Here is a 26,626-nt window from a genome sequence, read left to right as displayed (position 1 = left end):
CTAAATAATACATACCTTTTTTTTCACACGTATTGCTTATGTAAGTGGCCATGGTACCCAAAGTTTGTTACAATAGACTGAAATATAGCATCTATGTCTAAACAATATTGTACATATAATTGTCCTTAGATTTATTTGTTGCCTGTTTTTTAATGAGTTATGCTTATTATGCTCACAAGTTTTTAGTTATGTGTGATGTATACGTATTCTTTGCATCGAGTCGTACGAGAACCATGTAAAAATTGAAAACTTCGGTGATTAATATAAAATATAATTTTTTAAATATAAAAGATATTTTAGTAACTATAACATAAATTTCTAGGGGAAAAAAATGTGAATCAAGCACATGTTTTAAATATGTCTAGGAATATTAAAAAGATTTCCAACGGGTATTTCATAGAAAGCCAATATAATTTTTTTTAAATACCCAAAAGTTACATTCTTATGTAATATTCCCTAGAATAACACATTCTCAGAAATACAATAAGTTGGTGCTTAATTTTGGAGTTTTTTGTTTTCATTTTAAAAAAATAAGAATAAGAATAAGTTTGTTTAAAATTTAGAAAACAATTTATTTTAAAATATTTTCAAAAATAAATCCAAAACCAAAAATAAAAAATCAATATTTTTAGTTTTTTTTAAGAAGTAAAAAATACACTGACACCTTAAGATACTTTTTTTCTCGATATATATTTTTTAAATTTTGAAAGTTTAAAAATAAAAACAGAAAATAAATATTCAAATCAAGTGTCCATAATTTTCTTTACTCTTCTTATATATATTTTTTAAAAAATTAATATATTACTGAAACTTATAAGAAATAAATATTTTTAAATATAAATTATATTTTGAATTTATAACAAATAAATTGAATGGTTTAAGAATAATTTTAAGTTAAATCGAATAGGCGATTAAAAATATTAAATATACTTGTAAAGATATAAAAAATCGATGTCAAATAGTTGAGATATATTTTTCTAGTTGACCAAGTATGTGTAAAATGTACTTCCAAGTGAAAAAGAAAAAAAAAATTAAGAATGTCTAATTGAAAAAAAAAATATTAAAAATATCTAATTGAGATAATAAGTAGTAATCAATAATAGTCAAACAAATCATAGTAGTTTGTGTCTTTAAGTAATTGAAGACATTACGAGTTTATGAATCTTTTTAATAAAAATTTTGAGTCCACTTTATAATAAAACAAAAATAACCGCAAAATGACATTTATATCTAAAGTTACAAATATCTTTTTCGTACATATTCAGTACGAAAATATTCAAGTAGCTTCACTACTCATCAAACAAGCATATATGCGACTGAGGTGCAACTGCAACCCAACAAACAATGCCCACATAACTCAGACACAGTCCCTCTTCAGCACCCCTAGTATCCTCATCTCATTACCTCTTTGAAGATCCATCTAAATCTAATATTAAAAGCATGCAAATCCTGCTTTCTAATAGATAAAGCCCATTAAAGATTAAGAGGTAAGTCTACAAACGAGAAAAAAAAAAAAAAAGTCTACACACATAAAGGAAGTGAGAATGAAATGAGTCCTCAAATGTAAAATCATTGCCAGCATCAGAGTTTTATTCCAGAACTTCAAATCACACCTTATCAATCATTCAGTTACCTAAATTACTGTTTCCATTCCATACTTGGCAGTTCATCAAATATAATAATGAACAGCAATTCATCATTCTATGTCATTGTCCTCAAACTTTCCGGTTGCGGAAAAAGTACTTAACTAAATTGTTATCGTATCACATTAAACATGGTTCTCAGATGAGGTTGTATTATAGAATCATTGGTATATAGTATAACTGTTATATCCAACAGCAAGATTGAATTAAAGGAATTCTGTACTAAGCATACAATCGTACTTCTAGGTTTCTAATTTCACACCAAAGGGGTAATTTCATATCCGTGGCAATAAAGACTAGTGATAACCAATAGGAGCCGGTGCTTCCCGTAGTTCTTTACCTTGAAAGTGGATATCCTGCATGAAAAACATAGTTGTATTAAAAAAAGAGGAACACTAATGCAAAAGCAATGTCAACCCGGAGACACATTTGATATGATAAATAAAGTAAACTGTAAACTAATTAACCTTTGTTTTAAAACAAATAATGTACCAGCTCACTTTCTTCTAAGTTCTGATGAACACAAAACATAGCAGTACTAGATCGGCCAAAAGAACATATCAGAACTACAAAGCATATCTTACATATAACATCTTGTCCACTTAGGTGGTTACCGGGTCCCACCGAAAACAATCTTCATTATGTGAATGTAGTGAAAAATGAAACTATACTTTTTGTCTCTATTCAACTATGTATGACAACAAATGTATGTTCTCTGGCAGTAATAAATTTCTGCAGCCAAAGCTGCTTGCACACTCGTCGGCTGCATGCCCCTCGTATTGAAATTATAGGCAGGGTCAATTAGAAGATTGTGGGAAGAATTCCCATTTAGCTGTCAGCCATATTATTATTCTTTGTGAGTTTTACCTTATATAATGTACAATTTTCATGATTTCTGTTCCAAGAAATAAAATTCAGTATAAGTCAGAGAGAATATGGAAATGAAAGAAGTATAAAACAAATATATCATAATAACAATTTTAGTGGATAAGTTGGTGGAGCTGAAGAAGCATCGCTGTTTTAACTTTTAAGACAAGCAAAAAGATGATTAAGCGAGTGAGAAAGAACACTCACAGAAGCAAAATGGTTCACATCTCGATGGTGAGCCTCATCAGCACGAATGACTGTTATAACATCTTTCAATCTGGCATCCTTGGGAAGCCTCCAATAGTCTATTGCAATGGCAGGGGCAGGAACATTTTCAATTGCACCACTTTCAAGATCCTTCAAGTACTCAGTGTAAGAATGTATAGCCTCCTCCTCAAGATACCCAACTATTCTATGAGCTACCTTCGGGGAGAGTATGTAAAGCACGAAAAACGCATTGAAGAAAACTCCCTGTACAGCAAGAACCAGCAGTCTTTCGTACCATTTAGGCTTCACAAGTTCCACCATAGTCATTAGGTGCATTCTCTCATTCTCTGCTTCCTCCAGCAATGCTTTGATCCAACCACCACTTTGCTGAAACTTACGGAGTGACCTGAGGTGCAACAGCATCCCTCCTACCATGCCAGGGACAGCTGCAACTGTTTCCAGCATCATTGCACGGCAACCATACCGTCTCTGAAAACATGTATGGAAAATAATGAACGACAATAGACACCACCACCAAGAAGAATATGAATATCTTGACAAAATTTTCTAAGGAAGCTGCAACATGTACAACTCTGGTCAGATAAATTTCTACAAAAGCACTTTTAGGAAAAAGAAATAAAAAGGAAAAATGAAAAATGTTTATTCAGTTAAAATCAGCTTATGGATTAGTTAAAATTAGGTTTTGGAGAAGAAGCTAAAATCAATAAAATAATACTCCTTTTGTTTAAGATTATATGGCAATTCAGAGAAAAAAAAATATTCTAAAATAGATGTCATTTTATAAAATTAATATTAAATTAAATATTTTATTTCAAGATTACCCTTAATGAATATTGCACCTAATGGGAGTGTTGTATAAGAAGAATAAATAAGTAATTAGTTATAGAAATGAAGAATATATGAGAAAGTTACCTAATATTTTTTATGAAATTTAAACCTTAAATATCATATAATTTGTAATAGAGGAAGAATAAGAAAACAGAAAATATAACGGTATCAATAAACATCTTACTAATAGCCAAAATAAAAGTATACACGCAAACACTAAACAATACCTTACTCAGGTACAAATGACACAAATTTGATTATCAAATCAAGAGTCAATTGAGCGGTTCTAATTAAACTAAACAGATCAACATGACTTAAGAACATATAATTTTAGCAACCCTCAACTATTTCCTTCTTTTTCCTTTAGTTATGAATCAAGTCATAGGATATTTCAAAATTGAGTGACATTGCAATTTACACACCTTAAAAAACAAATCTGTTGGAATTCTCAGGAGCTTCACTGTCCTGTAAGCAACTTTATCCAGAACATTCTTTGGCACATGATGCTTAGTAAGATCTATGGACACGTTTGAACGATAACTCTCCCACGGCTACACAGACAAAAGAAATCAAGCTCATAAGCATTCAAAGAAAATCATAGCCAGGTCATTTAATAATCAGTAGATTTCTCAAAATATAAAATAAAATAAAATATTCCAAGAATCACATAATTCATAAGCATAACACAACAATCAGCAAACATCTACTCTCATAATCGACAATTCAACATCAAAATCCGCATACGGAAATTCTCGATGATAATGCATTTGTGATAAACATAAACATAAAGTAATCAACGACGCTAAGAAATTGAGTTAAAAATTAATTCGTAATCAGAAACAGAATCCTCACCATGAAGCAGTTCCAAGGCCACTCCGTTCCGTCCTCTCTCACAACCTTCGGCCTCGAAATCCCCCAATAACTGGACTCCACCACGCTCTTCTCGGCCTTGGCCTTCTCCTTCTCCTTCTCCTTCTCCTTCTCCGGCAGCTTCGCCTCCGCCGGCGAAACCATCGTCCTCTTCCAGTAGAAGAACCATCCGTTCGCGCCTCCGGCGCAGAGGAGCCTCGTTTCCGCCGCCGCATACGGCATCAGCGCCGCTGAACCGAGGCGGTTACCGTTTTGGTTCCGGCCATTGAGCAGAGCGCGGCGAACAGTAGAATTCAGTGCAGTGAGCTTCATCTCTCGACAGAAGAATCGATCGCGTTTTGCAGAGACTTCGTTTGTTTATCACCGACTTTTCATTGAACCGTGTAATTGCGGTTACTGAAGAAGAAACGTAGCGCTCGCACATGGAGGGAAAAGAAACGATAAGGAAAGTTAGTTGCGGTCCCATGCGTGTCTCGTGAGCCGTGAGCGCGGCAAGAAAGGATCTTGACCGTTGATTAAGTGCATGTGGTATATCCAACGGCTGTGATGTTGATGGGAAACGAGTGAAGGTTGTTCAATGGCCATTAACGCGCCCAGATTTTTGGAAAAGCAGTAAAACTGTAAGAGCATCTTCACGAAAATTTACTAAAACATAATTAAAATGAGCATCTAGTTGGAGTGAGTAAGGCGGTAAGAACGGGAATAGATTCAGTGCAACGCAAATATCGTGGTCCTCGGTCTTGACCGATAGCTTGAGTGATGTCTGGCTTTGAGTCTTTGACTACCTTGAGCAGAATATGGATAGTATAGGATATGGATAAAAATTTAAACTGTCCTACAATATCTTTGTACTAATTCTATTATCCTATTGTTTGTAGGATGATATTAAATTTATTTATAGATTATTATTTGTTGAAATCATTAGGGAGTTACACAGTATAATATGATTTGATACATAATCTTATTCTTCAAATATGGTATTATGTGTTTGATTTTTAATTTGTGTATATTAAAAAAATATATACTAAAATTGATTAATCTCTTGAATAAATCTCAAAATTTTGAAAAATTAATTCTTGACTTTCGATCAAGAAAACTTCGTTCATACTAAAAAAAATAAAATGGCGAGCTCTCCTCTCGTGTTACATAAATGGCATAAAAAAACACTTACGCTTATATTACAGAACATATTTATTTGGGATTCCTAACATTAATGATCTGTCACTTGCGTATAGTTGAAAAAAAGTCTTTGTTTAGCACCAATTTTTCTCTGACTCTCCCCACTTGCGTTATGTAGTAGAATAGGCAAGGTTTGGTGTATTCCCAAACAGTGATGGCCACTTTCTCTTTATTAATTTAGTTTTTTTAAAAGATCAGGATGCTTTTATTAAATTATTTTCCTATTTTCAGTCTACCATAAAATCAAGAGGCTTTTAAACCCCTTTGAGTTATTTATGTTTTCATTTGGTTATTTTTCTCTTTGCCTTTTTCTGTTATCATTTTCATGCCAGCTATTTGCATTGCATTTATCTAAAATGATTATGCTTATTCTGCCCTGGCTCTGTTGATAAAACTTGATAGCCAGGTGTTTTTATCTAAAACTAGAGCTATTTAACTATAGAATCTAGGTGAATTTATTGCTTATTTCCTGTTCCCTTTTGTGATCTTATGAAACGGGTAAGGTGTGCAGGTGAAGTACAAGTTGTGTGTATGATGTCTCCAAAGTATCACCTACTATTGTCTATTGATCTCAATAAACTTTCTGGTTTTAAAGTGCTCGCTGAAAATAAATTTTATTGAACCAGATGGTAAAAATAGCTAGAAAGTCTCGAGACAGCAAAGGCTAGATATCGTTTTGTTAAAAAATTTACAACAATGACTCAGTGATAACCAATAGGAGCTGGAGCCTCTTTTAATTCCTTCCCTTGATGATGAATATCCTGCACGAAGAAGAACACAAAGCATTCAGAAGACTGAATCAGAGCAAAGTGAAACAAACCCAATGAAAAGGTACAAAATTAGAAGTGTTTGATGAAAAATGCTAACAAGATACTTTTTCTTATTAGTTGGAACTATTGAAAGTATTTCGTGGATCTCAGGTGATATTTAATGAACTTATTTTGGGATCTTATAGTTTTCAATAAATTATATTCCAACTAATAAGAAAATATGTTAAATTTCTTTAAAAAAAATATGTTGAAGAATGTGTTCCTAACAATTTTTGTTGTTGTCCATTATGAGACGAAAAGGAAACTTACAGAAGCAAAGTGGTTAACATCCCTGTGATGAGCCTCATCAGCGCGAATCACAGTGACAACATCCTTGAGAGTTGCATCCTTGGGAAGCCTCCAGTAGTCAATAGCAATGGCAGGGGCAGGGACATTTTCAACTTTACCACTCTCAATGGCATTCAAATGCTGAGTGTATGAAATCACAGCTTCTTCCTCCAAGTAACCAACAAATCTATGTGCCGCCTTTGGCGAGAGGAGGTAGAACACGAAGAAGGCGTTGAAGAAAACACCCTGCGCGGTGAAAATCAACAGCCTCTCGTGCCAGCTGGGCTTCACAAGCTCCACCATGGTCATCAGGTGCATCCTCTCATTCTCCGCTTCCTCGAGCAGTGCCTTGATCCATCCACCACTGTGCTGGAACTTCCTCAGAGACTTTAAGTGCAGCAGCATCCCTCCCACCATTCCTGGAACTGCTGCTATTGTTTCCAGCATCATAGCATGGCACCCATACCGTTCCTAAAAATATAATAATTCAAAACAAACCATTACTCAAAAAGTTCTTCTATAATTTGAAGCAAGTGGTCAACATTGAATTAGTGAATCAGATTGTTAAGTTACAACAACAACAACAACGCCTTATCCCACTAGGTGGGGTCGGCTACATGGATCAACTTCCGCCATAATGTTGTATCAAGTATCATACTTCTATCCAAATCATTAATATAAAGGACAAAATGGGGCCAAAAATACTCTTCTACAATCACATTTGCATTCAAAAAAATCAGATTGTTATAATTTTTATAGTTCTTTTTTCAGTCAAATTGGTTTACAAATTACAATCCAACATTAATATAAAGGACAAAATCTTTGAGTATTTTTTATGTCTTTTTCCTACTCAAAATGAGAGCTTCTCCTTATAGTAACTTATGCTAATTTTAATGTGAACCTTGAATTTCTATAGTAAAACTCTAGTTCTGAATCTAAGTTTTGTCTTAATTAGGAATACTAATGATTATACTTCGAACTTAGCTTAATCAAGTAGAAATACACATGTTTATATAATTACTATGAATATCAAATTGAAGAAACAATTCTTATTAAACATAGCAGTAGCACATACCTTGAAGTAGATATCAGAGAGAACCCTTAGAAACTTGACAGCCCTAAAAGCAACCTTGTCCGTTAATGACTTTGGTGTATGATGCTTGGTCACGTCTATTGACAGATCAGAGTGGTAACTATCCCATGGCTGCGAGCAACATCATGGAAACAATGTTCAGACTTCAGGCATCATCGACATCGACATATATATAAACATATCATAATCCTAGTCAATCTTCACATAACATAAAGTTGAGTTTTTCAGTTTACAAAAAAGAGTTGGCTAGAACTCAATTATATGTCGCGTGTGAATTAACTGGAAGTAAAGACTATCCGAGATCATGTAATAATTTCTCTCGTATTACACAGTTGTTTCTTTCGAGGATTCTTACCATGAAGCAGTTCCACGGCCACTCTGTCCCGTCCTCCCTACGAACCTTGGGCCTTGTGATTCCCCAGTAACTCGTAACGACGGCGTTACTGGTGTCGTTGACCTCGTTCTTTTTCTCCTCTGAATGCTGATCCTTTACCTCTGGAAGAGTGGACATCCTCCGCAAGTGGAAGCTTCCAAACGCGCCGCCACCGTGCTGGTGTCTCTGTTCCACGATCGCCGCCGTTGAGAGCTGGCGGTAGTAGCTCCGCCCACCGCCGCCAAGCAGAGCTCGCGCAGCTGACCTTACTAAAACATTCTTCATGTTAACGTTGGATCTTGATAGCTCTATGTGAAGAAATTAACCAGGTGATTAGGAATTGGAGCTAGATTTATGTGTACAATATTTTATCAAACCTTGATCTATGACTGAAAGTGGTTGAGGATTGGAGGTTTATATATACACAGAATATTAAATATTTAATTTTGGTGTTCAATTCTAAGTTCGCCGCCGCCAGAAAAGAATGAGAAGGGTCGGGGAAGCTTACAACCACATGCCCATGTATTTGGAGTTTTGAAATTTTTTGTCTTAATTTTTTTTATCCAAAAATGTTATCTATTAATGTTTAGTTATCTAATTGATACAAGGTTAAAATGGTTAAACAATCTCATCGGACCAACACAATTTTGATAGTTATCTTATTTTAAATTCAATCATGAATATAATTATTTTTATATTTAATGTTTCATTTTTCTCTCTCATGAAGCTAAAAAATCATATACAGTTAGTTACTTTGTTTAAATTTATTTATTAAAAAATATTTATTTTAATAAAATAAGTAATTTTGTATTATTTTAGTGTATTTATTTAAATTGTTTTGACTTAAAAAATCTATTTATTTAAAAATATATTATTTCTGATTAAAAAACATTTATAAAAAACATTTATTTAAAAGTCTAAAAAAACTCATCGAATAAAACAAATAGCATATACCATACACTCTTTTGTTATTTTTATTTTATTTATTTTGCAACATACATATAATATTTTTTGCAACATGCTTATGAACCGTATGATTGATTAATCAACTTGGACTGCAATTACTAATTACGCGCATTAAGTGCTACTATGGACGAAGTGACGGTGGACTTTTCTTTTCTGTTATGTTGACTATTATTTTGTTCAAGGGTGACTTGCTTCCCTGGACCAATTGAATCTGTCCCAATAAACGACAACGTCTTCTGCTGCGGGGAGAAAGAAAGAAGTCAAGGTAAGGAGAAGCCAAATCATACATGGCCAACTTTCCCAATTTCAAAATATTTTAAGGATTGATAAGAGATTCTTTACATACCAGATTAATTTATGACGGCGGCTAATGAACCAATGCCTATTACTTTAAGATTTTTATAAAACTTTGTCGAAAAAATTGTCTCTGTGTGTAGATCCATTCCTAATTGGTGGTGTGAATAGTAATATTTGACATTTACAATTGGTGACATTTGTGGTGGTGGGATAACATGCTATCAGTAACAATTGTGAAGTGGTGATGGTACCATGTTAGTAATGACAATTATAATGAAAATGATAGTAGAAGAATAATTATTGTTAAACATAAGAATGAAGTGTTGTTTTAAAACAAATAAATGAGAAAGTAATTCAAAATAAAATTAAAAATTATTTTAATTAACTTCATTTTTATCAAATGTATATTATTTTGAAAATTATATTTAAAAGTCAAAAATAAAAAATTCACAATCACCCTAAAAGGAGCTCTGTAAAATCATTTTCTCAAACAAATATTTTGCACTTCCATCGATCAAGAGAAGAAAATGGAAGGAGAAAAAAGAAGAATGTGGAATAGTGGAAGCTTTAAGTGGAGAGGAGGGATAATTATCTCATTTTTTAAAAATATTTAAAGCAATCAATAATAAGTTGTTGTATCTAATTAATCATTTGGTTGCATTTGATACATATTTAGATACAGGATAAAAAGTATACAAAAGTTACAAACAAATTTTTATCCTTTCTATTGTTTGACGATTATGAAATGTACTAAAATATTATTTTAATGTTGATTAATTATCTTAATATAATTATATTAAATTTGATGTGTTTATTGAAATAAAAGAAATAATAAAAAAAACAATCAAATGTTTTCTTTTTAAGATGATTACGTGTATTAGCAAACCTACAAGAAAAGACCAAGTATATTGTGATCTCTTCAGCTTGATTACACAAAGGGTACAAAAATGAGTCATTTGATAACATGTTTATTTTCCTGAGATTATCCTTTGTCTGTATGCGATCAAAATCATCAAATGCCATATTATTGAGATTCTCCTTTCATATATACTTATTCTATTCTAATTATCTCTTCTCTTCTACTTCTTTCTGCTATACTTTTATCCAAACAAAACATAAAAGTAATGATCTAGACCATATCGATCATTATTTGGACCACCATGTATGTTTAATATAATTTTTTTATATAAATATATTCAATAAAAACTTATCTCATGATCACTATCGCAATATAGTAACAAAAGAGACAAAGAAATAATTTATAATATTTTTATAAAAGAAAAAATATTACAAATTCCTAGAAAATGCATAATGTCATTGCCCTCTATATATTTCCTATTTTAATGAAGTTATATGATTTTTTTCATTGTTAATAAAAAAAAAGTAGAAAAATAAAGTGATAAAACTACTATTGTAAAAAAAGAAGTGGTGAAACTACTACCAAGTTATTATCTTTTTTATTTCTTATCATTTTTTACATTAATTTGTTTTTAAAAATTATCTTAGGGGATAAGTTTAAGGGTAACTACAACTCAAGTATCAAGTTTTTTCGAAAAATAATTATTGAGGAATTGAGAAATTGAAATAGTCATCAAGAGTTCAAAACATAAAGATGTGGAACATGTGTTGACATCTTAACAAAGTAATTTTCACTAGTAGAAGATTACATGTGTCTCCATCATATTATTTTCCGTTATTTGTAATTTTTATAAATAGGTAATGCCACGTAACTATTTTTAATATTGATTTCATGGTTAAACAACTAAAATTCAAACTCTAGGCTCATTAATCAAAATTATTTATTATTATTTTTCATAAAACAAAAAAGTTACATATGTTAATAAACAAAAGCCAAACATATAATTATTTAATTTAAAGTAAAATGTTTTTTTCAATTTACTTTAAATCTCACTTATTATTAGGCCAACTCTAAGCATTTTTTTAACAACACTGGCTTCTCGTAAACCAAATTGCCACACACAATAGCTAACATTTTTAATTAAAACATGCATGTTCTTATCCATTTTTATTTTTCTTTTTTCGAGCAGTGTAGTTTTTGATACTTTTCATCTTATTTCTCAATCTTTTATCCTTTGGATGATTCTCGTTGATGTTATATTTATGATTATATCTGTTTATGCTTTAAGTTAAATGAATTATATAAACAATCATTGTAAATGATTTCTTTTTTTTTTTACAAATTTGATTATATTATCAGGAGTAATATTTTCCATTTATGTGAATTTTGAGAATATTATCTTTATTGAAGGTGTTTGGTAAAAATTTATTATTACTTTAAATATTTTTAAATTTATTTCTATTTAAAATAAAATATTAAATAATAAGTAAATGAGATCAAATAAGAATAAAGTGAAAAATTATTTTACATTATTGGGTATACACAGAAATAACTTTCGTCCCTACAAGATTATAAATTTTTCACCTTTTCAAATGAGAATAGGAAAATGGAAAATCATGTTCAGTATAAATTTTGGAAAATGAATTAAGAATAATTTTTTTTAAATAATCATTTTGATAGATAAAATTAGTTTTGAACGGATATAAATGTGATAATTACATCATAAAACTTTATATTGTTCCCTAGCTAGTCTTTTAAAACCATTCAACAAACATATGATTATTATATTTCCATAATTAATATTTATCTAAGAGGTTGACTTCTTTTAAGAGATGTTTTTCTATATATATAAATTAAGCATCAAACTCATGATCACATATTTAAAGGATAAAGTTATTTGTCAATCATATCATATCATGTGTGATTATGAGAAAATATTTTAAATATATTTAATTTTAATAACATTTCATATTTCTTCAAATTTTAGTTATTTTGAAAAGTTAAAACAAATACATAAAAAATTAGAGTAAATTGTAGAAAAATGTTAGAAACACACTCTTTTTTTATTACCTTAAAATGATTGAAAATAATAAGATTTTATGGATTTCACATCTTATTTAATAATTTTCTATTCTTATTTTATAATTTTTAATAAATTTTAACCAATTAAAATGAATATGTTTGAAAGAATGTGTTCCTAACTTTTTTCGTTGATTAGTAAATTATACTTATAATTCCTAAATTTTCATGAAATTAAGGTGCATATTAAAAATATTTCAAAATATTCAATTACTATAAATTACAAATTATACTTATATAAAATAAATTTTTTGATTGAGTAAGGATGTTCCAGTGAATTCACTTATATTAATTTTGATTTTCATGGGTAAAAAAATATTGAAATACTATTTTTATAATTGACTTAAATATATTTTTAATTCTTTAAATCTGAGTAATTATTTTTTTAGTCCTTAAAAAATTATTTTTATTAGTTCCTGAAATTTTTAAAGAGTTATTTTTAGTCCATCTCATTCTTTGTGTTGACGGTATCATAATTTGTAATTATTTATCACCATAAAAAATAATTTTTAATTTATTTTTTAAAAATAATTTATGACAATTTAAAACCGTCAAAACATGTAAAAATTATGATAATTTTATACCTATTTATTTTATTTTTTTCTTTTTAATCCACAGAATATATAAAATAACGGTCACCAAACCATATTAATCAAATATTTTGGTGATTTAAAATCGTTAAAAATCAATTTAAAAAAATAATGATTAAAAATTATTACAAATAGTAAAATCATCAACATTAAACGAAGAAGGATTAAGAGTAACTTTTAAAAAAAATTAAGACTAATAAAGACAAATTATTTTTTTAAAGACTAGAAAATAATTATCTTTAAAGGATTAAAAATATTTAATTTTTTTATAATTTTATAATAAGAAACTAAAAAACTCTGCAGACTGCGGAATCAGTCCGGTATGTGGCGGCATAAATCGGGCACTTCTTAATTATTTTTACTTTTCTTAAGAGAGAAAAAAAAAAGGCCAAGAGATGCATGTGCATTCTTTGAAAGTTGAAAACGGACGGTTCCGGGTATCCACCTACCCGATCGCCACGCGTCCAAGAATGATGGGCTTCAAAAACATTTTGGGAATAAATAATTCAATTTTTTTTTCGAGACACAATAATAAATTAAAATTCTCAACTTAGGAAACGATTTTTTTCATTATTTTCACCTTTCCTATTAGATACTCCCATTTCAACATTGTTCCTTTTATTTATCTTCAAGATACATTTTATACATTGCTCTTACAATTAATTAGAAATTTTTTATTAAACATTTTAAATAAAACCCAATTTTACTCATAAACAAATAAAAACTGATTTTATCTTTATTTATATACTTCATTTTGTTAATTATATATATTTATTTTAATGTAAACTCTTTTTTTTATTTCAAATTAAGTTCTAATAGTTTTCTTAAAAAAGTATTAATTATTAAAAGTAATCTTACCATAATTTAAATTATTTATTATGAATTCAAAATATTATGAATTATAATTATATAAAAATATTTATTCTGTATAATACGCATGTTAAAATAATACTCCAAGTATTGATGAATGGTATTGTATCATTATTCTGCACCAATCAAAAGTCATTTTCTACGGGTTTTATAGAAATTAAATTTATCTTATATAATGCCTTGTGTAGGCTAAATACTGTTTTAAAGTATTGATTTTTTTATTTATAAATATTAATTATTAATTTATTAATTTTTGTTAATAGTTAAGAAGACTTCAAACCCACTTATTTCTTTCTTCTTCTTTCTCTTATCATCAAATCAACTCCATTAGAGGGTGGGTGGTGCTGCTTTGTTTGTGCCTTTTCGTATGCATGTTCTTTTTTGTCTTTCTCCTTTTTATAAGGAGAGAAAGATGAGAGTCAAGTGATTTGTGAGTTTAACTTAATCCTACAAAATCGACTTGTGAGGATTATTTTTTATTTATATAGTTTATCTTGACACTATTTTTATTCATCATGAGACTTGAACTAACTTATTAAGGCTTATTAAGACTACCTTCCTCACGCTTATTAAGGCTACCTTCCTAGAGCGCGATAATCATAAGAATCTTTTCACAGAACTAACTTATCAATATTGCCGGTCAAGATAAAGATAAATTTATTCTAACCTATTTTATATATTGTAGTACAAGATTGTTGGATAAAAACACAAATAATCTTATTAATATTGTGTGATAAAGATAATTTTGTTTTAAATTATTTTGTATATTATATTACAAGATTTTTTGTTAGATAAAAACACAATAATCTTATTAATATTACATGTAAGATAAAAATAGATCTATTATAACCTCTCATATATAATATTTAAATGAGTTAACTTGAACTCATATTATATTCAATTTAATCAATTTTGAATTTACATAAATAATCTTATCAACATTTCATATTAGACTATGATTCAAATAAATAATTTTTTAAGAATTTTATGGAGGATAAGAATACAAATAATCTTATCAATATTGCATGTGAAATAAAATCAAAGATAAATTCGTTCAAACATGTTATATGTGTTATACTACAAAATTTTATACCAGATAAGAATACAAGTAATCTTGTCAATAGTGCGTCATAACCTCTTATGAGCCAGATAGAGACCAAGCTAAATTCTTTATAACCTCTTATATATATATAAAATAAAATATGATAAAAAACGGAAGAAGCAAAAATATAGGTGGTAGCTGTCCCGCCTGTCCGGGTTATTCACTTCGTCACGTCACTGTGTGAAAAGAAGCTGACTGGAAAGAGCGAAAGAAAGTAAGAACGAACGAGCGAAAGCAAAAAAGTGTGTGTTGATTGAGATACTGCTAACTCCTTCAACGTTTACGCGTGGATCTCTCTCTCTCTCTCTCTCTGATTCTTCGGTCTTCGCCATGTCGGAGCGTTCGTCTTTCGGATTGGGACCTCGATTAGGTCACTTTTTTTACTGATTCATTCGTTTGATTTTCTGCTTCTTTTTGTCTGAATAGAGTTTAATATTTGATTGAGAGTTTTAGAATGCCTGATCTTGTTGTTTGATTCTTTGTCGGAACGATTCGCCTCGCATAACCTGACTTCGTGAATTTTTTATTATTGGTTGTAGGATTATGGAAACGAGTTAATAGATAGGGGGTTTCTTTTTTTTGTGCGTGAAAAATCCGTTTAGGTTTTTTTATTGGAAATGACTTGGTTAGTTCAATTAGGGTTTTTGGGTGAAAATGAAGAAGCGTCTTTGATGGCATCTATGTGACTTTGTCTATTAGGTGTGAATGGCTTGGACTTCGGATTAGTATTGGTTTGCATTGGATAGAGTATATGCTTCAATGATGAAGAATTATAGAAGCTATTATTGTTGTAAATATGTATGGTACTATGTGCTAATTGGCTGAAAAGCCAATATGTGTCTGCTACAAATTGGGTTTGTATCACAGTAGCAGTTTGCATCTCTATTCCGAATGCTATAACAAACTATATTCTGCTCTGCTTTCTCAATAGTAACAAATTTATGTGGCTTAAAGAAATTCTTCTATGGCTACGTCCTCACTGGATTTTCACTATGCGATGAGAGATATGCCTGGCAAGAGATTAGACACCTTTCCCTTTGACAATTTCAGAGAAGAATAAGCTGCGTAATTGCTTTTTACCCGTTTTCTCTTGGAAAAGTTTTGCTGCAAGATAATCTCTTTGCTTGCTTTAGCTTTACTGTCACAGGGGTGAAAATGAGCTGGACTGGGCCGGGCTGGGCCTTACCTAAGCTCGGCCTGGCCTGTTATATATTTCTATAGTCCAAGTCTCGGCTTGTTGCCCATCACGAGCCTATTTTTTAGGCCAGGGCCTGGCCTTTATGTAAGCCTGTTTGTCCTGTTGGTCTATTTAAAGGCTTGTTTCATATTAAGATGTGTAAAAATAATTTTTTCCTTTAACAAATCCAAAGGTTTTCATTAAAAATAATAAGGTAATTTTAAACACAGGATGTGGCCAAAACTTACCTAAAAACATTACATGTGATACGCTACCAAAGCATTTTAAGCCCCACCAAAAGAAAATAGTCCTTATTCCTGCTATACCTGTCTATGCTTATAGAAATTAACTTATTTTAAATATTAAAATGATTCAAATTGTCAAACCACTAAAATAATTTTATAATTTCATTAAAATAATAATAATATTAGAGGGCGAGCCCTGGTGCAGCGGTAAAGTTGTGCCTTGGTGACTTGTTGGTCATGGGTTCGAATCCGGAAACAGCCTCTTTGCGTATGCAAGGGTAAGGCTGCGTACAACATCCCTCCCCCATACCTTCGCATAGCGAAGAGCCTCTGGGCAATGGGGTACGAAGTTTTTTTTTTGATTAAAATAATAATAATATTATACATCATATTAATAATAATATTTTTATAAAAAAAATTTGTTGCTAAATAGGCTGGCCTTAACTGGGCTGGGTCATTGGCCCTCGACGGGTGTCCTGGCCTACTTCCACCCCTACGTGAGCAACATACTCTGCTTCTGTGATTGGAAGAGACAACAATATTTGTAGTTGAGATGCTCAACTTAAAGCCCTTCCACCCAAGGTGTAAGCATAGTCAATAGTGTTTCTTCTGTTATCAAAAGCTCCACATAAGTATACTTTAATACAACCTTACTGAGTGTCCCTTTTTAAAACAACGTGACTATGTATTAGCTGTTACCTCTCAATTGCCAAAGGATCCATTTAAGTCTCTTGATGTTGCTTCCCTAATTAAATATGAACCTGCTCATAACTCCACATGCTATAGTGACTCAGATAGAACCAGTTGCATGCTTTAGACTACCAACTGCTAAAGCCTCGAAACTCGAGACATGAAATTATTTTCTTCTTATATACTGGGTAATTGATCTGTAGCCTGAAGTGACTTTATTCTCTTCTTATATATTGGGTAATTGATCTGTAGCCTGAAGTGACTTGCCTCTTAAGTGCTAACAAGTTTTGAATCTTACGTTGTTAATTTTCTCAACATCTTTTCAATATTACCAGCTTGTAAAAGCTTCAAACTGAAACTACTTGTCACTTTCTTCCAAACAGTTCTCATCCCATGAATTTGATTTGTAGCTGCCTATTTTTTAATAGCAAAATCTTTTGGTAGTTGTTGTTTTAGCGTGTTGACACTGTGGTTGCTAGATCCTCTATTCATCAATGCATCAAATGAATAGGATAATATGGCATTAAAATTTTAAACGAGCAGCAGCAGTAATCTGTATGACATCTCCTAAAGTGAATTAGTCATAGTTACACATGAATAAATCAAATTTCTTATGCATGTGAGATTGTAAGAATTAAAGTTATTATTGATATGATTAGTGTAGCTGTAGTTTGATTCTTAAGGTTTGCCTCAGTCATTGCATTGTGCATGTGATGATATAGCAGTCCAATATTTAAGTGAATGCCATGTTCTATTATTTATCAATATGCAGATCTTCAGCAATTACAACTTGAAGCCCAGCATAGGTGGTTGCGCCCTGCAGAAATATGTGAAATTCTTCGTAATTATCGGATGTTTCAAATCACATCAGAACCACCTAACAGGCCACCAAGTATGGTTTCTGCATATGTTACCGATCAATTTATTAATGCCACCTATGCCAGTCTTGTCCATATATGGGTAGATTGAATTGCTCAAAAGGCTTAAAATTACTAATCCTCCATGAATTGTTTGTTGCAACTGGGTATTTCTGAGGTTGTCTGGCAACCTTATAGATGCCATTCATGGAGGTTGGACATATCTGTTTTTCTCTTGCAGCAAAAATATGAAATACTTAAATATTTTGTCTTTCTTAAGTTGTTTGACAACCTTATACATGCCAACCTTTTAGATCCCATAGGATCTTTGCTTCACTGCAAAGGGCACCTGATACATTGTAATCATGCCTGTATTTTCTAGGGTACTATTGATAGTTTTGTTGCTCATGCTAAAATCTTGCTTCATTGTTAACTTTAATTCATCTTTTCATGTATTCGATGATTGCAGGTGGTTCCCTTTTTCTATTTGATCGGAAGGTTTTAAGGTACTTTAGAAAAGATGGACATAATTGGAGAAAGAAAAAAGATGGAAAGACTGTGAAGGAAGCACATGAAAAGTTGAAGGCAAGCATGAAATTTCTTTTGTTGAGTTTGTGATTGATAAAATCTTTATAAGATCATATATATATATGTTATAACTCCTATTATTTTAGTTTGTTTTTCTCTAATTGGAAAACAACTCTTTATACCCCAAAAAATTACTTGCTGAGATTGTAATTTCCTTTGAACAATTAGGTGGGAAGTGTTGATGTGTTACACTGCTACTATGCCCATGGAGAAGAAAATGAAAATTTTCAGAGGCGAAGCTATTGGATGCTTGAACTGTGAGTGCGATGAACTGGTTTACATTTCATTTTTGTTTATTAATTGTCGTTGAACTTGAAGTACTATATTATCCATGGCAGTTGCTGTCTGAATTTCTTACTAAGTACTGCATTACTACTTAGTAGCATAAGTATATTTGTAATTGTATTTGGAGTCAGTTAATAGTTAATTTATAACAAGTATATATTACTGGACTTGACTGTTTTTGTGTTTCTCAGAAAAATTTTTAGTTCCCAATATTCTACTGAAATAATTTATTTTTAATAAAATTAATTAGAATGTGAATTTGTTTTGCTGCAGGGATATGATGCATATAGTATTTGTCCACTACTTGGATGTTAAGGTATTTTGTTTGTTTTCTTTATTTCGCACTTTCTTATTAAGGTATTTTGCTTCCTTACTAGAGCAAGAAATATATCATTGCACAGCCTTGTTGTTGGTGCAATTTTAACCCGAGTGTGTAACTGTGTATGACATCTAGTAGCTCAAGCCTAGTCTTTGGAGTTTTTTTATCCTTAAGACTTCCCTCTAAACTTGATGGAGGAAATAGAGTACTAGTGTACTACTGTACAAGTACTATTTTCCTTCCCTTAAACATTGAGTATAATGTGAACAGATAATCTATCTTCCATCTGATTTCCTTCTCAATTTCTTACCATCATGGATTGGAGAATGTGCTTCATAATTGTAAGCCTGGATAGCAATGTTTAAGAACATCCACCAAATGCATACTAACATGCAATATTTGTTGCTGGTCTGCTGCTAAATTTATGTTTTTCACTTTTTACCAAGAGAAGACATCCTTGATTTTTAATCTTCAGAAACCCCAATTGATGATATTGAGTAAGTTGCATAATCATTTTGAAAAGATCCTGAACTCTGTTTCTATAATATTCTTGAAATCAGGCAGAAAACTTTTGAATCCAATATTGATTCACTTGTTTGATCATTGATGACCTATTGACTTAATATTAATAGGTGTTTTCTGGGTTCTTCGTCTTTCAGGTTAACAAAACCAATATTGGTGGAAAAACATATTCTGATGAGGTTACATCAGATTCCCAGAAGAGCAGTTCTTTGTCATCTGGCTTTCCCAGAAATTATGGTAGTGTGCCTTCAGGAAGTACAGATTCCATGAGCCCAACGAGCACTTTGACATCTTTATGTGAAGATGCTGATTCAGGTAACTCTGATATATTTAATGGTTGTTACACTTAATTCTTTTGATCTGAATTTAACGTGCCAATGCTTTAAATATCATGGTTTACTATTATGCCATACTCAAGTGTTTGGTCCATTTGGTCTAACTGGTTTAATCAAACTTCTTCCTAGAGGATATTCATCAAGCAAGTTCAGGATTACACTCCTATCGTGAATCACAAAATTTGGGGAATGATCGTCCGATGGATAAGATTCATGCTCGTTCAAATAGTTCCTATCTTATGCATCCGTTTTCAGGTTATCTCATCTTTTTATTCTTATTGGTCTTAGTCTCTAAGATGATTATGTTGTTTAAATTCTATAGTTTTATGCATAGAGGGAGGAAAAGGAGATCAGGAGACTGAATACATTGATACTGATATCAACTTTATTTGATATGATGTTTTACCTGTGTTCAGAAGTGATACAAAACACAAAATACTAATCCCTATTTAAATAGGAAAACAAATCACAAGAAAATAAGGAAATATGGAAACTAGTCTTTAGATGCTCTAAATTAAGATACAATCAAGATATTGGATTTTTTTTTTTGTATATTCTCACATATTTAATATCTTAAATAACATCTGATTAATAAGCTTTTCCTGGGATTTGACATTTGAATTTTGTTGTATGTTTTGAAACGTTTTCAGATAATCATGGGCAGTTACCAGTTTCTGGAGCAGAATATATCCCACATGTTCAGGGGAATAAGTCTAGAGCTAGTGATACTACTTACATTGAGGGTCAGAGAGCACATGGCATTGCATCCTGGGACAATGCCATGGAACAGTCTGCAGGAAAGCATGCTGATCCTTCTCTTGTATCATCTACATCCATTCCATCAAGTGCAATGGGAAACATACTTGACAAAAACCATACTGTTCCAGGCAACCTTTTAGGGCATAAAATTGCCCTCACTGAAGTGGAAAGGGGCGCTCAGCCTGTCCAATCAAACTGGCAGGTACTTACTGTTATTTCTCGCTATATCTTCAGTAGTGTACTCTTGCTTGCATGCATATATCTGATGTCTCAGCATAAATATGAGTATTCTTGAGGTTCTCTTAGGAACAGTTGTGCTATCTTGTTGGATGGGACAATTTATGGAATTTTCTGTCCCAGAAACCATAGTTTCTGCAATTGTGGTGGAGCGGCACCCTGCTCCTCCTCCAAGGGCAGTCATGGTATGGTGTGGTGCATTTCACGGCAAATACTGGGCACTTTTCAGAGGAGGCATCGAATCTTTATGCTTCTTAGCAATCTATTTATAATTTTGTTCTAGAGCACCTGCTTCTGTTTTGCACTTCTGCAACACTTCCTGTCATGAACCTCTGTTTTGCAACTTCCAGCAGTGCAAAAAATAGAGTGACCATCACGCTATCCATTATCCGGCTATAGCATTTTTTCCCGGGGAGGGGGGGGGGGTTCTCCGTGCTATTACCCGCTACTGACTACTATGCTAGTTGATTAAGTTTTAAGTGCATTCTGTGTTGTTGCTAATGGACTTTATGCTTGATGAGGTGTGTATGGTTCACCTATTCTTTTATCTTTGAAAAGAATTGCTTGAGGAGGGGAAGCTAGGGAAGGTGAGAATTTGTGGGAGCTGTTGCTTCATATCAAAAGAATATTAAGAGATTCTAGAAGATGGATTTGTGGAAAAAGTGGCCTGGGAATATACAGTTTCTTTCCAGGGAGTTAGTCATTTAGCCATGTATTTTAAATTTTTATTAAGTTGCAATACAATAGAATGATGAATTAGGATAGAGCTTATTCGTAACTTCTTGTTACTGGTGTACATGTGTAGAACTGAATGTTTTGAATTGTTTCTGAACTCGTAGAAATGCTAAAGAACATAGTAGTGCTTATCTTAAATTTTTGCTAGACTTTCTTTTTTACTTTATGTTTGTCCTAATGTATCCTTATTTAATCTGCTGAGATGAGAATTTAGTAGTTTGATGGAGGGAGTGGCCTTGCATTAGTTTGGTGTCAATTTTATATTTGATCTGTAACCCTGATGTTTTAACTTGTAGTGGTATCTCATAAAAAAATTTAATCTGCACTACTTTGTGAGATTTAGCAATGACGTATAACTATTTTCATTTTGTTATTTTAATTGTTGATTCAGATTCCTTTTGAAGACAATACTGGAGAATTGCCTAATTGGGGCTTTACCCAATCATTGGGTTTGGAATTTGGATCTGATTATGGTACTAGTTTACTGGGGGATGTAACTAATAATGCAGGCCCAGAAATTGATCCTGAGCTGTTCACTTTTAATGGTGAGTTAAAAGAGCAGTATACACATGGGCAATCTCAACCTGCACTGAAATCCAATTCTGCGTATGAAGTTCCTGGTGAAGCAAGTATCAATTATGCCTTGACCATGAGGCGTGGATTATTGGATGGAGAGGAGAGCCTCAAGAAGGTTGATAGTTTCTCTAGGTGGATGACCAAAGAACTTGCAGGTGTGGATGATCTGCATATGCAGTCTTCCCCTGGTATTTCATGGAGCACAGATGAATGTGGGGATGTGATAGATGATACATCATTGCACCTGTCCCTGTCTCAAGACCAGCTGTTTAGCATAAACGATTTTTCACCTAAATGGGCTTATGCTGAATCAGAAATTGAGGTAATTTGTCTGAGATTCACACAATTATAATATATATTTTAGCAACCATTTATGGTTGTGCAGTTTGTTTTCCTTTTCTTGTATGTCGTGAGCATAAGTAATTAAATATGTATGGCAGTTGGATTCTACTTTAGATTTATATCTTTTTGCCTTGGATATTGACAGCCTTTTTTCAGGTCAGATGCATATAGTTTTGTTCTTTATTTATTTGGATATTCCCAACATGTATCTCTTCTCGTTGTTACTGAATATTTTTTGTATTTCATGGTGTATCCAGTATCCTGTTGATATTCTTTATTTGCTTTGGAGTTTTATACATATTAATGGTTCACTCATTTTTCTATGGGTTTCTACCAAAATATGAAATGAAGAGAAGTCAGCTGTAATTTGACTTATATCTTATCCTATTCAAAACTATACAGGTGTTGATTGTTGGAACATTTTTAAAGAGTCAACCTGTGGTGGCAAAATGTAACTGGTCCTGTATGTTTGGGGAAGTGGAGGTTCCCGCTGAGGTTTTAGCTGATGGAATTTTGTGCTGTCAAGCTCCACCTCATAAGATTGGACGGGTTCCCTTCTATGTAACATGTTCCAATAGGTTTGCTTGTAGTGAAGTTCGGGAATTTGAGTACAGAGAGGGCTTCGATAGAAATATAAATTTTCCAGATTTTTTTAACAATTCAAGTGAAATGGAGCTTCATTTGCGACTGGTGGGGTTACTTTCGTTAAACTCAATGCACACTTTAAATCAAGTGTTTGAGGGTGATATGGATAAAAGAAACTTAATATTCAAGCTTATTTCACTGAAAGAGGAAGAGGAATATTCAAGTAAGGAAGAGACAACTGCAGAGATGGATATATCACAACAGAAGTTGAAGGAGCATATGTTTCACAAGCAGGTTAAGGAGAAGTTGTACTCATGGCTTCTTCACAAAGTTACTGAAACTGGTAAAGGGCCTCTTGTATTAGATGAAGAGGGGCAAGGCGTGTTACACTTAATTGCTGCTCTTGGTTATGATTGGGCTATAAATCCTATCATAACTGCTGGAGTCAATATCAACTTCCGTGACGTGAATGGATGGACAGCTCTACACTGGGCTGCATTCTGTGGCCGGTAAAGACCTAATTTCTTTTAATTGTATTGAGTTGATTTTGTGTATGTTGGAACTAATTATCTGGGTGAAACCTCTTTTGCTACCCTGATTATTTCCTTTTTCCAGAGTTTTGGAATTTTGGATTTGATTAAATATGAAACCATTAGGTGGTATGAGAATTCTAGCCCCTTTCCTTTAGGAAATGTCTTCTCTTTTTTTTTAATTGTTAATTTTTATTTTATTTTGATGCCAAGGTTGGTGGATTTTTTATACATGTGAATTTGTTCAAAAATAATTTTAAAGCAATTGCTTTGGTTAGTTACAGACAAATTTAAAGCTATATTCTGTGATGCTTTCAGCATTAGAGTATTCCTTTTCAAAATGTCCTCAGATATATTATCTTCATTCAGCATAACATGAATTGGTTCCTAATATTATTATTTGTCCTCTGCTCAGAGAGCGAACAGTTGCTGTCCTTGTCTCCATGGATGCAGCCGCTGGTGCATTGACAGATCCATGTCCCGAATTTCCTTTGGGTAGAACACCTGCAGATCTTGCTTCTAGCAAAGGCCACAAAGGAATTTCTGGTTTTCTTGCTGAGTCATTATTAACTAGCCACCTCGAATCGCTCACAATGGATGAAAATAAAGATGGTAGGAAAGAAACTTCAGGAATGAAAGTAGTGCAGACAGTTTCAGAGCGAACTGCGACACCTGTGCTTAATGGTGATATACCTGATGATATCTGCCTTAAGGATTCTCTTAATGCTGTCCGTAATGCTACACAAGCTGCTGATCGTATATATCAAGTATTCAGAATGCAGTCATTTCAGAGGAAGCAGTTAGCTCTGTATGAAGATGATGAATTTGGATTGTCAGATCAACAAGCTCTTTCTCTCCTAGCTTCTAAGGCGTGCAGATCTGGTCAAGGAGAGGGTTTAGCCAATGCTGCTGCAATACAAATACAGAAAAAGTTTCGTGGTTGGACGAAGAGAAAAGAATTCTTGATTATTCGCCAAAGAATTGTTAAAATCCAGGTTCATTGTTCTGCTCTCTTTATTTTCCTGTCTGTATTTTTAACAAGGCAAATTATAAATTTAGTTGCTACATTTTTGTTTGTCCCTACATGAAAAAAAACTACATTTTGGTCCCTACGTGAAAAATTGCTTACATATTTGTCCTTAACTGCCTAATGAAGTCCTAAAGGTGTTAGTTTTTTCATATAGGGACCAAAACTAAAAATGGATCTGTCCGGTGTAGGGGCCAAAATAAAGTGTAAAATTTTCGTTTTATGACTAAAATGAAAAATGATGTTATTGTGTTAAGTAGAGAGGGGCAGTATCTAATACCGTACCTCGATTTACTATTTGTACCTTGCATATTATTATTTTTATTTTTATTCTTATTTATATTATTATATAAAGATAGTCTATAATCACTAGAATTTCTATATATTTATACTTAGTATATTGTAATGTTGCCAAACAGCAGGGATCAAATCATAAATGTTTGTTCATGTAGGAACTAAAATGTAGAATTTATGGAAGGTGTAGAAACTAATGTTTTCTCATTGAACATCCTATCAACTATTCTGCTATTTAGTTTCACCTGATAACATTGCATTGGAGGGTTCAATTGATGAAAACTTCGGGAGGAATGCTAAAATCCTTTTTTATCAAATACTTCCCCATCTCTGTTTGCCCTTTATATATATATAACTTGCACGCACATAGAGATCACGTTGGGTGTCAATATTGATAATGATTTCCAGTTGTAAAGAAATCAGAGGTTAATAGAAATCATGTTTTGCGGCCGTTCATTTCTTGTTGATGTCTTTTCCATCTCTTCTTTCTGAAGTATTTGCAGTCTGGTTGCCGTAGAAGGCTGGAGATTGAGCTCCCTTTTTCTGTGTTTAATATTTTATATGTGCTCTTGGTACATTTTATGCATCCTTCTACTGACTTGAGTCCATGGTGTTCAAGGCCCATGTAAGAGGTCACCAGGTCAGGAAGCAGTATAAACCAATCATTTGGTCTGTGGGAATCCTGGAAAAGGTTATATTACGCTGGAGACGCAAGGGCAGTGGTTTACGTGGATTTCGACCAGCTTCCCAGAACAAGGTCCCCGAACAACCAAGCGAATCTCCGAAACAGGATGACTATGATTACCTCAAGGAAGGAAGGAAACAAAGTGAAGTGAAGTTCAAAAAGGCCCTTTCACGGGTGAAGTCCATGGTTCAGTATCCAGAGGCACGGGCTCAATATCGGCGGGTGCTAAATGTAGTTGAGGACTTCCGTCAAACCAAGGTATTTTCTAAGTTATGTCTTGCCCTACGTATAAACTCATGATCAATACTTGCCTTAATGATATGTTCTTTTGATGTCTACCAGGGAGGTAATTTGAATTTGATAAATTCGGAAGAGACAGTCGACGGTGTGGAGGATTTGATTGATATTGACATGCTTTTAGATGATGAAAATTTCTTACCTATAGCTTTCGATTGATTCTCTGCTGTTGCTCCACCCACCTCCCCGGTAAATAGATGGCCAGTTGGTTTTATTTGGCATTGGAGAGATCCTAACATCGTGTGCTGCTGTATATATTTATATTTATGTATAATGTACAATCAGAATTCCTTGGATCATAGGTCTTCCTGTTTTCTAGCAAAGAACTAGTTAGATCCAAGGGTGGGTTATAATAGATTATGGAACCTAGAATGCGTTCAGGTTTGGTAGTTCGGATATATAATATACATGGTTTAATTTTATATATGGTGATTATGTATATGACAGGATGATTTCATTTAGATTGAAGTATGTTTTTAATTCTTAAATTTGTATCATTTTTTAAAAATTTAGTCTTATTATAATTTCTGTTTTGCTTTTGGTATACTTATTCCATTTTAAATAGTATTTTAAGTACCAAGAGGGTCAAAAGTCTAACGG

The 26,626-nt window shown here is 32.4% G+C and overlaps 3 protein-coding genes across 4 annotated transcripts; 1 reads left to right on the top strand and 2 right to left on the bottom strand.

The window, feature by feature from the left end:
- Nucleotides 1-1,562: 1,562 nt before the first annotated feature.
- Nucleotides 1,563-4,878, bottom strand: LOC114421401 (ubiquinol oxidase 2, mitochondrial). The gene is made up of 4 exons (XM_028387297.1): nucleotides 4,419-4,878; nucleotides 3,989-4,117; nucleotides 2,718-3,206; nucleotides 1,563-1,999 (listed from the first exon to the last, which is right to left on the bottom strand). The coding sequence occupies exons 1-4, from the start codon at nucleotides 4,746-4,748 to the stop codon at nucleotides 1,940-1,942; spliced, it is 1,008 nt and encodes a 335-aa protein (XP_028243098.1). The 5' UTR covers nucleotides 4,749-4,878; the 3' UTR covers nucleotides 1,563-1,939.
- Nucleotides 4,879-6,195: 1,317 nt separating this feature from the next.
- Nucleotides 6,196-8,583, bottom strand: LOC114421402 (alternative oxidase 3, mitochondrial). The gene is made up of 4 exons (XM_028387298.1): nucleotides 8,161-8,583; nucleotides 7,788-7,916; nucleotides 6,695-7,183; nucleotides 6,196-6,376 (listed from the first exon to the last, which is right to left on the bottom strand). Exons 1-4 carry the CDS (start codon nucleotides 8,461-8,463, stop codon nucleotides 6,317-6,319), a joined length of 981 nt encoding a protein of 326 aa, XP_028243099.1. The 5' UTR covers nucleotides 8,464-8,583; the 3' UTR covers nucleotides 6,196-6,316.
- A 6,479-nt stretch (nucleotides 8,584-15,062) lies between these two features.
- LOC114421399 (calmodulin-binding transcription activator 2-like) lies at nucleotides 15,063-26,534 on the top strand. Of its 2 annotated transcripts, XM_028387294.1 has the most exons (13): nucleotides 15,063-15,311; nucleotides 17,826-17,945; nucleotides 18,380-18,495; nucleotides 18,667-18,755; nucleotides 19,057-19,099; nucleotides 19,762-19,939; nucleotides 20,089-20,214; nucleotides 20,610-20,920; nucleotides 22,082-22,588; nucleotides 23,011-23,702; nucleotides 24,139-24,718; nucleotides 25,664-25,987; nucleotides 26,072-26,534. In XM_028387294.1, exons 1-13 carry the CDS (start codon nucleotides 15,272-15,274, stop codon nucleotides 26,183-26,185), a joined length of 3,240 nt encoding a protein of 1,079 aa, XP_028243095.1. In that variant the 5' UTR covers nucleotides 15,063-15,271; the 3' UTR covers nucleotides 26,186-26,534. The 2 variants fall into 2 exon arrangements, with proteins under 2 accessions (XP_028243095.1, XP_028243096.1); XM_028387295.1 differs by lacking the exon at nucleotides 17,826-17,945.
- Nucleotides 26,535-26,626: the final 92 nt, after the last annotated feature.

Source organism: Glycine soja, chromosome 8 (genome assembly GCF_004193775.1).
Source record: "Glycine soja cultivar W05 chromosome 8, ASM419377v2, whole genome shotgun sequence".
Classification (NCBI taxonomy): domain Eukaryota; kingdom Viridiplantae; phylum Streptophyta; class Magnoliopsida; order Fabales; family Fabaceae; genus Glycine; species Glycine soja.
This window is presented reverse-complemented; position numbering and strand designations above follow the sequence as displayed.